The sequence below is a fragment of the Mchenga conophoros genome, linkage group LG7 (assembly GCF_057382185.1).
Source record: "Mchenga conophoros isolate Kocher_MC1m ecotype Shallow Benthic linkage group LG7, M_conophoros_male_GT1.1, whole genome shotgun sequence".
NCBI lineage: Eukaryota > Metazoa > Chordata > Actinopteri > Cichliformes > Cichlidae > Mchenga > Mchenga conophoros.
In genome coordinates, this window is record NC_140532.1 from 23,009,020 (window position 1) to 23,022,144 (window position 13,125).

Here is a 13,125-nt window from a genome sequence, read left to right on the forward strand (position 1 = left end):
AGAGGATGAGGCGTTCAGTGGGCATTTCTCTGGCTGCAGAGACACACATCATGGAAAGCGACAGAATCCCTGAGGGAAGAAAAGATGTCCATGAGAGTTTCTGGAGCTGTGTAGAATGCATGTGTATCACTGTGTCTATGCTAAACCCCACAAACCTGTCAGCATCTGTCCACCTGTAGAGCTGCTGCACAACTCTGTGATATACATTTGAAAAAAGGGAAAAAGCTATTGAAAGCACTGCTTTTCTCCCATATCTCCTATAGGATTTGATTTTAATAAGTTAAAAAAAATGCTTGAAAAGCTCATGAAATGAGTTAAGAAAAGAGAAAAGTAAAACCATTCCTGCAAAGCTAAGTTGTGGTAGATGTTTTCTTTTATTTAAGATAATCCTGTAAATCCTTGTCCAATGACCTAATGATGCTCCCACATAATACAGGATAATTTTTTCATTTTCTTTTCTTTGACCTTCATGGGCTGTTAGGTTTTAAGGCACAAGAACTATTTGGTTAACGGTTAACTTTTAGGAAACAAAACTGGCGTTTATGTATTTTCTGGTCAGGATGCTGAGCTCCACTGCAGCTAAAGGTGACAACGCTTGTGAACGCTTTACATACGCTTTATGTACCCTCACCTAAATTTTAAACACAATATTTTCTGTCTCGCTGCTTTTGGGGCGAAAGACAGTCTCGAACCTTTTTTCTCGTGAATTAGCCATAATCTTTTTCTTTATTGGAAAGCAGCTGAAGTGGTGACATATATAACTTTTAAACTAACAATCAGTAATAAAAGTTAACTAACTTAATTAATTAATTAATTAACTAACCTTTAACAGATATTTATACTGTTAAAAAACATGGTCTCTGAATCCTCAGTTTCCTTTGGCTTCAAACTCTGACCCATGTGCCGTACCAGTGAGATGGGTCTCAGTTGTAATTTGGCAATTTGTAATTTAATCTAGACCATTTAACCAAGAGGTCTTGGTGCCTAAACCTTAAAAAACAACTAGAGAAACCGAAATTGAACAGATAAAAAAAAAAAAAAAAAAACAGGACACAAAGGTTAAACAGTCCTGTGAATTGTGCCACTTCATCTGCCTGCTTGCACATGGTTAAACATTGTGTGGCTGATTATGCTATGCAGTAAATATTATTAATTGTAACTTTATTCCTTATTAACAGTAATGAACTATTAACTTGAGCCTAATAAATATCAATACCGTTCACTCATGATAGCTGTTACAAAGTATTTCCATTTTGGAAAATGGGCGGTTTGTGTTTTACAGCAAAACAACACAAAGTATGAAATACCCTCAGAGAAAAAGCCCAATACAAACAGTGGATGCGTGAGGATTTCTCTGAACACCACATTTATTGACCAGCAATTTCTGGCTTTTACCCGTCTAATGGAACAAAAGCTGGGACTGTTTCTGTGGTGCTCAACAGAAAGCACACATACAACCTCATTACCTGTTACCACTACACCACAGCAAAGGGACATTTTACTGGGCTCTAATAAGCAGTAGCAAAATGATTATATTATTACAGTTTTTTTAAAGATATGCCATCCTAGGGATATACAATTCAAAAATGGTGTGAGTGCCATTTTTTCAAGTTCTAGCTGCTAAAATAGTGCTGAAAATTATGTTCATTCACATGTTTAAAGGATTAAAGGGGAATCCTGCTAGTTTTAAGAATTTTCCTTAAAGTACTCCAGTCTTTTCTGAACATGGTGGTGCTTCTGTAAAGACAGAAATCAACAAGAAAGGTACTGAGCTGGGGAGTAGCATCAGCAACTTCATCATAGATAATAAATAGGCTGCTGACTTAGTCAAACTGGGACTTGTCACATAAAATGTGTATTCTAGGACAGTGTAGTGGATATATAATCTGCTTTACTTTCTACTTTGGTTTAGTCCTGTTTATTATTGTCTGTAAGGAAAGACAACTCATGCACTGCAGATGAAAAGTCATGGGTTATTATGGTTTCAGGAAACAGACAGGTATTGACTGAAGTGCTCTGTGACACAGAAATAATATATGTGAATAATTGAGATGGATGGCCTTCACTAACACATGGACTTCTGTCTTTGTAAAAAAAAATATTTTCAATGTTCACAAATGTTGCATTACTACCTGTACTGTTTTGACCTTATGGTAAATAGTAAATGGAATCACACACATCTGGGAAAACTATAAATGTAGGCAAAAAACAACAACAACAAAAAAAAAAAACTTCAAATCTAGCTGGTAAGGGGTTTTCATCATTAAAGTTATTGCGCCATTAGCGAAGAAAAAGAAACGAAAGTAAAGATATCAAACAAGCACCGACTATTATGTCTATAGGACAATTTTATATTTTCTTTTGGATTTTATGGAGAAACAAGTCTACGACAGCAGTAAGACAGCGTCCCCGGTGACGCCTCGGTTTCTTCTTCTAATTTACTGCTGCCGCCTAGTGTTCATGCTCAATCACTGCAACCAAGAGCTCGCTCCGTAGAAAAGAATATAGAAAGACGGATTTCGTTAGTAAACTAATGCACACTCCAAGATGGTTAATTAATTCACACAGATCAGTTCATTCCAAAAAGAGCTCTTGTGGGGGTTTTTTTTTTTCATAGTTTCAGTTTCTGCTTTCAGTTCACTTTTTCCTATCCAAATGGGTTGATCCTTCTTATTATTTAAGTTAAAAAAACAACAACAACAACATTGCAATTGATTAGTTTTGGATTTATCTTAACAAATTAAAACGGTTGTTTTATTTTGTCTTATTTGATTTTATAATATTTGCATTTGTAGAGGCAAGATTTAAAATACACTTCCATTTTATTAATTTTGTTTTTTAGATATTTTGTGAGTGTTCCGGGGGGGTTGTCGGTTAATTTATATTTTGCACTTATTATTTTTGTTATTGTGATTGCTTGTTTTTTTGTTTTTGTTTTTTAATAAGATATTGGACTGGTTTGTCGGGGGGGGGGGGGGGGGGGGGCGGGTTTACATCACCAACCAAAAGTTCACTCAGTGATCACTGATTTGAAATCGGGGTTCTGTTGGTTTCCCTGACGTCCTGTCAGGAAAATAAATCAAGTGAGGATCACTGCGCAGGCGGCGGGGACGAGGCACTTTCTTAAGCAGAGATGGTGCGTATGAATTAAATGTATCATTTTTTGGTCCGTTTCATATTATACATCAGTTCCAAAGACTGAATAAATGATACGGTATATTTTTACGTATAATATTTACTCAAGAAATCCTGAAAGCGGGTCCACTTACTCCCACAATGCTAACGTTAGCTGGCTAACTTTTGACTGCACTGTGAGTAAGCAAAACACTGCACTGCTAGCGTTAGCCGCACAGTGTTCAAAGAAACAGCCTTCGTGTAGCTTATACTCGGCGTAGTCTGCCTAACTAAATATTCATTTAGCTCGTATTAAATGTTGTTAAAACATGATGAGTTAAATATTTGTTAGATGAATCAAGAATTGGAAGGCTAACGCTCAGCAGCTAGGCTGAGTTAGCATCATTGAAACTAGCGATGGAAGTAGAATGTCTTACTTTCGTTTTCCCTTAATCCACTTCACCGGCCTTTAGGCTTTAAAAGCTAGAAAAAGAGAAATAATTATTTTGTGCAGAAATGTATCACTGCGAAGGCTGTGATGGTTCCGCAAGTCTCCTATAGTAAATGTTAGTGATGTTCTGTAAAGGTTACTTAGCTAATGACAGTTAGCCGTCATTAAATTCTAACTGGTCAAACTTTTGTATGATGGGAGCGTTGCAGTGCGACATGGTGTATGAACATGACTGCATAGCAATTGCAAATCATTCTTGTCCCCACACGTTAATAATAATAATTTAAAAAAAAAAACGACAGATACAAAAACACAGTGAAATAACACAAAATCCAACGTTTTAATTGTGACGCTGATGAGGCGATAAAAGCAGAAATCCCCATAACCTTTTTTTTAACCTGCTCTTCGTGTCTGTTGTTATTTGGCTTGACGGACAGTTGAAATCCATTTAGTATTTTATGATTGCCATTTACCATGTTCCAGTATTTATGCTGCTGTCTGATCTTAATCCAGTATTAAAGTCAGTTTGGTGTTTTGTGTTTCGAGCCAGTAAAGAGATGCGTGTTTATAAATAATTTAATCACGATGGTAATTTAAAACTTGGCTCTGGAAAAGTCCAACCTGCAGACAGTCTCGTTTGTAGTTGCCGTCTTCAGTCCTTGAGAAACAGTAGCTAACCAAGAGAACTGCTGATAATGCAAGACAACTATGTAAGTTCAGCTCCTGTGTGTGATGTTTTAATACTAGTGTTTTTAAGTGACTGCTTGGTTTTTGTTTTTATTTTAGTTCCGCAACCAGTACGACAACGATGTGACCGTATGGAGCCCACAGGTAAGTCATGTCTTTCACTGACTAAGTGCATCATTGACACTTGGTAGCATGATGAGTGAAATAAGCCTGTCCATCTGTGAACAGGGGCGTATTCATCAAATTGAGTATGCCATGGAGGCTGTGAAACAAGGGTCTGCAACTGTAGGGCTGAAATCCAGAACGCATGCAGTCCTGGTGGCGCTAAAGGTACAGTCATGCAGTGTTTGGTGGTGATCTTATGACATTGCAGTTTTTTTTATGCCTTGGATAAATTCCAGAAAATTGGTCACTATACAGGCGTTGTTCCTGATGCAGAAAAACAAGTCTGTAGGATTGTATTTTTTAACACACTGTCACCAAGTATCTACACAATTATACTTCTTTCCTGAATATTTTGTGGGTCAGTAGTATGTTTTTGAGTGTCTCTAAACATATTAAAAGGATTTCATTTGTGTCATCCTGCCTACTTGTCTTATTTATAGAAAAGGGGGGAAAAGCCTATTTCTTATAATAGGAAGTATATTAAAGTGCAACAGCCAAGAAAATCTGCAGCAGGTTATTGGTGTCAAAGCACAATAACTGAAAATGCACAACTGATGTGTCATGTTTCTCTTGCAGAGAGCCCAGTCTGAACTGGCGGCCCACCAGAAGAAGATCCTCCATGTCGACAACCACATTGGTATCTCCATTGCTGGACTGACTGCTGATGCCAGGCTGCTCTGGTAGGTAACAGTGACACTGATGGTGCAGAGTAAGTCGCTCATGATTATAGTACATAATATTCTTAAATACAATTCCTACACCTTCTCTCCCACAGTAACTTCATGCGTCAGGAGTGCTTGGACTCCAGATTTGTCTTCGACAGGCCCCTCCCAACGTCACGTCTTGTTGCTCTTGTTGGCAGCAGTATCCTCTCTACTGTTATCAATCATACTAATATGTTATAGCATGTGTTTCCTGTGTGAGTGAGAGAAACTAGACTGTTTTCTGGTTGTCTTCATGAAAGGATTTTAAAAAAAGAAAGGAAAAAAAGTGAATCGTACGATTCTTGACTTAAACTGCAGAAACCCAAATCCCAACACAGAGATATGGAAGAAGGCCCTACGGCGTTGGACTCCTTATTGCTGGTTATGATGTGAGTTTGTTTCACGCCTGCTGTTTGTTAAATATCTGCCTGGATTTATGCATGTATAGCTTTATCTGCAGCTGAAAGACTATAAAGGTGTCAGTAGTCAGTGCAGTTGATATTTATTTGTTTTGTGTCAAACAGGACATGGGACCTCACATCTTCCAGACCTGCCCGTCAGCAAACTACTTTGACTGTAAAGCCATGTCCATCGGAGCGCGTTCCCAGTCTGCACGCACCTACCTGGAGAGATGCATGGATAAATTCTCCGACTGTAAGATCCAGTTTTAAATTTTTAACCTTTTCACAAACATTTACATTTAAAGCAGTTTAAACAGCAAATGAATGCTTATCCTGTTGTTTTGTTAAATAACTAATGTAATTTGGCCATGAGCATCTTGAGGCATTTTGGGACATGTTGAAATATTTTAGTCATCAATGAAGTTTTACAATATAAACGTGGATAGTCACACTGATATGTTGGTTTTGTTGTCAGCTATCCTGAATGAACTGGTCCAGCATGGCCTCCGTGCTCTCAGAGAAACCCTCCCTACTGAGCAGGACCTCACTACCAAGGTACCCCAGCTCCCTCCACACCCACCTGATACGTCACCACCTTACACACTCAGCTAGCACAAGTCTTGACTTAAACGAGACACGAGCTTGTGCAGCACTGAGGCAGTTTCTCAGCACTGTGCCCTTTTTCTTTCAGAATGTTTCCATCGGCATTGTCGGGAAAGACATGGAGTTCACCATTTATGACGATGACGATGTTGCCCCATTCCTGGAAGGGCTAGAGGAGAGGCCACAAAGAAAGGTACTGCAAAGGTTTATCCAGTCCAGCTCCGGAGAAACATTTCCATGTCACTACATTATAGTGTACCATCTAAAATAAAACTGAAAAAAATAATTGTGTTTCAGGTTGCCCAGCCCGCAGATGAACCTGCTCCTGCAGAGGCCTCTGATGAGCCAATGGAGCACTGAGGCAGCACGCCAAACAGTGATCTGCTTCCCGTAGATCCCAGACAACCACGTGACACTTAATGCAAGTCAAGAGAAATATTTAGAGGGGCGAAGATGTTGTGATGTGCCACTTGCTAAACTGTTAATCAAAAATATTCTCTGCTAACATCAAACAATGTGATGTTGCTTTTGTATGGTTAAATTGTACCATGATACAAGTAATAAACTCATTTTTGTTTTTGAATGCTGCCTCTGCTGCTCTCCATATTATTAGCTGACTCACGGCGAGTGTCGATACTTCGATTAACATTGCAGGCATCACTGAAGAGTCTGACTCAGTGCCATAAAGGAGATACTATAAAGCTAAATGGCATAATTCGACGACCAGAATATACAGGAAAGTGTGTGTGAACATCTTCACAGCATGTTAATCACTGATGTGCATTCTCAGGTGCTTTTACTCAGTAGGTTTGCTTAGAAGGCACTTCTTCATATTAAACACTGAGGAGAAGAGGACTCGGCTAACTCCTGTCTAATTGAAAACTTGACTTTTGTTCCTTAAATTAAGAATAGTGTCATTTATTGCATTTGCTCACACAAAGGAATCCAAGAGCACAGTAGGAAAACTGTCAAACAAAATTTAAAATGACTGCAGTTTTAATGGTAGTGTTTCATTGCTGACAAAAGTGAGAGGAGGCACAAACATCCCAATATTGTGCACTAGGTATTAAGACAATTTGCATTCCCATTTGGGGTCTGATTCAGTCTTACTTGCTCTTGTTTTTTGTTTTTCTTTAATTTTAGATATACTTCATCTTCCAGTACCAGATAAAATAACATTAGGTCCCCTTAGAGGAGCAGAAACTGATGCCTTCTGACCTTCGTGACAGATCTAACAAACGGTTTTGTGTGCATACTGTCCACCTTTTCAGCACATCACCAGAAATCCTGGAAGCACATTATGAATTCATGCATGCAGACGGGTAATACTGTATTAGATAATGAGGGTTTTATAAACCTTTCAGCCACTGGATCAAGCTGATATTACTGATATAAAATATGCCCTGTTCACATCTTTTCTCATGTATTCACTTAAAGTTAAGCAAGGCTGGAGAAACTGTCATGCTATCACCAGCTTTCATGTTACTTCCAATCTGATGAGAACAGACTAAAAACCCCATCCGCCCTCCCAAACCAGACCCCGGCTCAAGTTGACTGTATCTGAATCGCGTTGGTCAGTTTGTGTCTTTCTTTGCTCTCCTCCTCTTGTTTCTCCGTCTGACCAAGCTGCAGGCCGTTTCCGAGTCCACTGGTTGCGCCAGGTCCTTAATCTTCTCCTGCTCCAATACGGATGTCATTCTCAGCGTGAGCTCCAGCTCTTTCAGGACTCCAACCAGTTCCTCCTCTGGGACACCCAGATCAATCTGACCCAGTTGCTTTCTGTGTTCGTGCATGTCTTCCTCCTCAGTTTTCCCTAAATCGCTCTCTAACCCTACATCGTCTCTACTTGCTGCTGTCAGATCAGATTCTCTCGCAGCTCTTTCGCTCAGATCTTCTGCTTCCTCGACCACATCTCCACCTGTGACGTCTGCAGGGAGGTTTTCGAGCAGGTCGGCCCCGTCGCCTTCTGTTCTCTCTGCCTCTGTCTGTGGACTGTGGTGGTGCTCCTTACAACAGCAGTGGGAATGTTCCCAGTATGGATGAGGCTCTTCTGGATAATCTGTGGAAAGTTTTCAGAAATGCATCCCCTCATTACTGATCGCTATTGTTTTCAAATCAAAAATACAGCAGTTAGCAAAGGATAATCTATATCTGTCTATCTTCCATTCAGTATTGCAGCTTTACTTTGTAACTGAAATTTAGGTAAAAACTTAATTTTAAGCAAAGAAAAAAACTATTTAGTAAAATCATATGAAATCCTATGAAACATTTTCCGACATACAGGGAATCGCTGGCTTCACTTCCTCCCTGTGCAGTGTAAAGTTAGTTGCTGAAAGAGAGACTTTACTGACAGAAAGGCAAATAATTATAAGCAGTGCCTTGTTGCTTGGGAGAACTTTGAAAAAAACTTGGAAATCACACAAAAGTCTGGTCTGAATTTGTTCTTTTTGTGCATAAGCCACAACCTTAAGCAACTGTTTTCATTGTTGCAGAGCTCTCCAAGGGTGTGTTAAACGGACAGTTAATTTGATGCTTTGGTCAATAAAGAATCTAAAATCAAAGAAATAAAGGAGCAATTATCAACTTCTTCACATGCAAATGCATCGAAATGATTTACTGAAATTCCACTTTCAGTGTATTAAAGTAAACTAAGGACAGACTATTAGGTGGAAGTCATCGCTCCAGTCCTTCACCCTGACTCACATATTGTTGTGGTCAGATATACATCAATATGATTTGAATGCTAATCAAGGCAAAAAAAGATCAAAATGTTTTAACCTCCTAGGACCTGCCGTCCACATATGTGGACATCACATTTTGGGTTATTTAGACCAAAATAATGAATTTTGCTCTACAAGGGCCTGATATCCATTTACGAGGACGTTATACTGCTACTGTTCTATCAAAATTTTAAATGAATATCCTCATATGTGGCTTTTATTATTCTTAAAAACAAAAATAAGGTAAAAAAAAATATATATATATATATCTGGTAATTCTTTGTTTCATGCAGTGGAAGAGTTCGGGTCTTAGGAGGTTAATTACTTTACGCCATTGTTTTAAATACTCTCTGCTGTCTGCAGCACATGTATGTTTAATGTATGTTTGCATTAATTTATAAAGACAAACTGCTGATATTTAGAGTCTGGAGTTTCTCACTCTAAAAATCGTCAGCCCTAAAACTCCAGTATCAGTCTGGCTTTTGTCCACACACACACACACACACACACACACACACACACACACACACACACACACACACACACACACAGCAGTGGGTCTCCTGACTTCACTTCAGTCATTTTTTTTTGGATTCAATGGGACTGCAGCTGGAGTTAAACACTGAACAGAGACCAGAGAACTGAGTATGAAAACAAAAAAGGAATTCAGAACCACAGCACAGGAAATAGATATATCAAAGATATATCAAAGTACAGAAAGTTCTGAAGAAGAAATAAACTATCAAGGACTTAAAACCAAACACAGATCGCTCGTGTTCTGGCTGGATCATTTTATTCTTTACTTTGGTAAAAACTGCCTTTTGCTTGCTGACCAAAAATAATCATCATGACAGGAGGTGCAATCACAGCGTTCTGTGACTCTGCCTAAAACAATATTCATTTTTATAAGTGGATGATTTCCCCTTTATAGGCAGTCTCCTTAGGACAGTGCTGCACTCCACTTAACACAACTTTCAGAAAGAGAGAGAGCCAAAGTGGCTATGCTTAGATGTGGTAAGAACAGCACTTCCAATACTGACCTGAATAATGAAAACATCGCTGTACATGAAATGCAATCAACAGCCTGGCTGATGACAGAAAAATCCCTTAAACTTAAAGCATCTTAAAACAGCACCAGCAACTACAGAGGCCGCCTGTGAATTCGGCAAAAACACAAAGACAAGCCAAAAAGGATGTGGAGGAAGTAATTGACAGCAAATGAACCCGAACCCAAGTGATGAACAGTTACCAGTGTGAAATCAAAGAGGATCACTTTCTTTTACAGCTGGAACAGAAAGAATTCAGTTAATGAAACACATTCAAAGGAAACGAGAGCGAAGATGATGAAGTCGCTTTTTTTCTTTCCTAAAAATCTGATAAGAAAACATTTTCCTGTGGGTAAAATATAATCTTTTACCTTTCCACTCATCCTGGGGCTTCTTCTCTGGAGCCATTCCCTCCACCAGCTGACCCTCCTGCATCATCTGTGTTATCTCCGTCAACTGCTGAAGGAGGCTCTCCTCCTGGTCCGCCATCACGCCCTTCACCCTGCACACAGGAAAACAGAAACGTTTAAGCTTTGAATGAATATATTTAAAAGCCAGCTCTCTGAACAATGAGAGAAGTAAACACACCAGCACAGGCCCGTCTTAAGTTTACCACTGAACATCCAAAGGTTTCAGAGAAGGCTTGGGAGAGAGAGCTGTGGTCAGATGAGCCCAAAATCGAGCTCTTTGGCATCAACTGGACACGCTGGGTTTGGAGGAAGAAAAATGCTGAGTATGACCCTCCGCTGTCAAGCATGGAGCTGGAAATATTATGTTTTGGGGCTGTTTTTCTGCTAAAGGTACAAAACGACTTCCATGCGCCGAGGGGCCAATAAGTAAACAAGAAACATCTTATTGGGTTGTGTCTTGCTTGGTGATCAACTTCTTATGTCACTCAGTGACACACAAATCAATTTCTAACTTTTATATGATGTTTTTTTTCTGGATTTTTTGTTGCTATTGTCCCTCTCATTAATATGAAAGTATCATAAAAATTAGAGACTGTTCATTTCTTTGTAAGTGAGCAAACCGACAGATTCAGCAGGGAGTCAAATAATTATACCCACACTGTATCTCTGCTGTGGAAGAGATTGTGGATGCATGAAATGAAAACAAACAAGCTCTATAGGTTTTGCAATTTTTTGTCTTCTGTAAAAGGCGTGCGGTCACCTGTTAGGACTGTGGTGGGCTTTGGAAACAATCTTCTCCATCACCAGCTCTGTCTCCCTCAGCTTCTCCTGCAGCTGGGCCAGCTGGAAATCAGCTGGAGGGCCAAGAAAGGACAAAGTCAGGAGAAAGGGTTGCGGTACGTTTAAATTATGCAGACAATATAGGTCAACGCACTGACGCACAGGCAGTCAGAATCATTTGAACAATGTACAGTTGTATTATTTTCTTTTTTACAACCTTGGGGTTTTTCTTATTGGGTTAATAACCAAAACAAACCAAAGATAAACACAAATGCTTTCTGAGAGCGAGTGACTTAATGCATGTAAACAGCTTTAATAATGACTGAAATGCTCCCTCGATGTCGATGCTGGAAACCAAAAAAGGGGAAATTGTGTTTCTTCAACTTTATTACCACTACATAAAATGACAACGATCATTATACGCGCTCTTCAGACAATAATGAGCACAACAGTGATAATATGTGGCTCCTGCAGCGCTTCCATCAGAAAATAACATTAGATTCATTTAGCAGCTTAGTTACAAAAGCAAAAACGATGGGAAAGTGATTAAAAGTTGCTAAATGAGAGTGTGTAAAACTTACTGATCTTTCTCTTGAGGTTCTCTGAGCGTGATGCAGGGAACCTCCCCTCTGCTGGCTTGCTGCTCCCTTTAGACGTGATCTAGCAGAGAGAGAATCAGGATTAAAACTCTTAAAGAAACAACACAGCAAATCCCACAACCCCACAGGGAAGTGTGTGTTTGACTTCATGCTTTATAACAAACAACATCAGTCCTTTGCAGAAAAGACTGTGAACACTTTTCACTTCTTTATGGTTTCATTTTTACTTGACATTAAAATACTTTGACTTGCGCAATTTAGTGTAAATGATGAGAGATGTTTAATTACAGCTGCTACATGAAAGCTAGTTTTTACTTCAGTAAAGAGCTTTTAGGTACATCTCATGCTGTTTCTTCTCGCCAGCTGCTAGTACTTCACCTTAAAGAGGATGTAGAGGATGTAGAGCAAGATCCCGAAGCCATACACGGGGATGATCTGTCCTGCCAGGTTGGATTTGCCTCCAGCTCCCGCCCCTGTTCCTGCTCCCTTGCCTCTGCCTATGGCCTCTGTGTTGTGGGCCCTGGAGGCTCCGGACCCCGCGGCTCTCTGACCTCTGCTCTCCGGAGCCATCTGACGGTGCAACATTGGAGGGAACCGTCCTGAGCCTGCAGTGAGGAGCCAAATGGGAGTCAGTGCCACAGAAATAATCTTGCTGTTGAAAGGCATTTTATTGTCTGATTTTTTTAAGTAATGCATTTTTTATTTGACTAGCACAGCGCTCACTGAATAAATAAGTCAGGCTTTGCGTAAAGAGCTAGGCTTCATCTAATGTCTGTGCAGGTGTGCCAACAGAGTCATATTTTGTTTTCCAAATATAACCCCTTTAAATACAAAGCAGTTCGTATATTATACACCTATAACGGTAGATAGTGTCATGTGTGTGTTTGGCGCCCTCTCCAGGGAGGAAAATGCTACTACAACTAAAGTGATGCATAAATGATGCAGAACATATTTTGGATTGAAATACTAACAAAAGAAATAGTATAACACAATTTAAAAATCTAATAAATTAAGATACTCATCCATATATATATGTATATATATATAAAATATAAACCATATGAACCGCAGAGGCAACCTGACCAGTAAAGAAAAGCCGTGAAATGCGACGTACCCTCCGGCCGCTCGGCAGCATCCTTCCTCCCCCGGGATAACAGCATTTTGGGAAGCATCAACGCGACGCACAGCACGAGGCACGTCGCGAGGGTCACCTTCTGAAAGGTTGACATCGCCATACCGACAGGTGAGCGGTCACCTCCCTCACAGAAATAACGACGATATTGTGTCAGATTTGCGGAGAAAGCGCAGACGAAGACTGGAGTGTGGTGAACTTCCTTGTTGGCTGGAGGAGCGGAAGTGCTCGGGAGCTGTAGTTACATAGTTTCGCCGTTGGGTGGCGCCAAATGATCGTATGAGTGTTTTTAATGTCCCTGGCTGGTAATGGA

General features: G+C 39.8%; 2 protein-coding genes across 2 annotated transcripts; one reads left to right on the plus strand and one right to left on the minus strand.

The window, feature by feature from the left end:
- The first annotated feature begins 3,010 nt into the window (after window positions 1-3,010).
- Window positions 3,011-6,708, plus strand: psma1 (proteasome 20S subunit alpha 1). The gene is made up of 10 exons (XM_085282962.1): window positions 3,011-3,136; window positions 4,352-4,396; window positions 4,481-4,582; window positions 4,994-5,097; window positions 5,193-5,281; window positions 5,440-5,510; window positions 5,646-5,775; window positions 5,998-6,077; window positions 6,214-6,318; window positions 6,423-6,708. Exons 1-10 carry the CDS (start codon window positions 3,134-3,136, stop codon window positions 6,483-6,485), a joined length of 792 nt encoding a protein of 263 aa, XP_085139088.1. The 5' UTR covers window positions 3,011-3,133; the 3' UTR covers window positions 6,486-6,708.
- A 319-nt stretch (window positions 6,709-7,027) lies between these two features.
- Window positions 7,028-13,020, minus strand: ric3b (RIC3 acetylcholine receptor chaperone b). The gene is made up of 6 exons (XM_085281133.1): window positions 12,795-13,020; window positions 12,059-12,285; window positions 11,663-11,741; window positions 11,062-11,155; window positions 10,263-10,393; window positions 7,028-8,184 (listed from the first exon to the last, which is right to left on the minus strand). The coding sequence occupies exons 1-6, from the start codon at window positions 12,913-12,915 to the stop codon at window positions 7,700-7,702; spliced, it is 1,137 nt and encodes a 378-aa protein (XP_085137259.1). The 5' UTR covers window positions 12,916-13,020; the 3' UTR covers window positions 7,028-7,699.
- Between the last annotated feature and the right edge of the window lie 105 nt (window positions 13,021-13,125).

Coding starts and splice junctions, on each gene's coding strand:
- psma1 (XM_085282962.1), top strand. Junction 4,397..4,480: donor TGACCGTATGGAGCCCACAG/GTAAGTCATGTC, acceptor ATCTGTGAACAG/GGGCGTATTCATCAAATTGA. Junction 5,282..5,439: donor TGTTGCTCTTGTTGGCAGCA/GTATCCTCTCTA, acceptor CTTAAACTGCAG/AAACCCAAATCCCAACACAG.
- ric3b (XM_085281133.1), bottom strand. CDS start 12,915: ATGGCGATGTCAACCTTTCAGAAGGTGACCCTCGCGACGTGCCTCGTG. Junction 10,394..11,061: donor GCCCACCACAGTCCTAACAG/GTGACCGCACGC, acceptor TCCTGTGTGCAG/GGTGAAGGGCGTGATGGCGG. Junction 8,185..10,262: donor GCCCCAGGATGAGTGGAAAG/GTAAAAGATTAT, acceptor AACTTTCCACAG/ATTATCCAGAAGAGCCTCAT.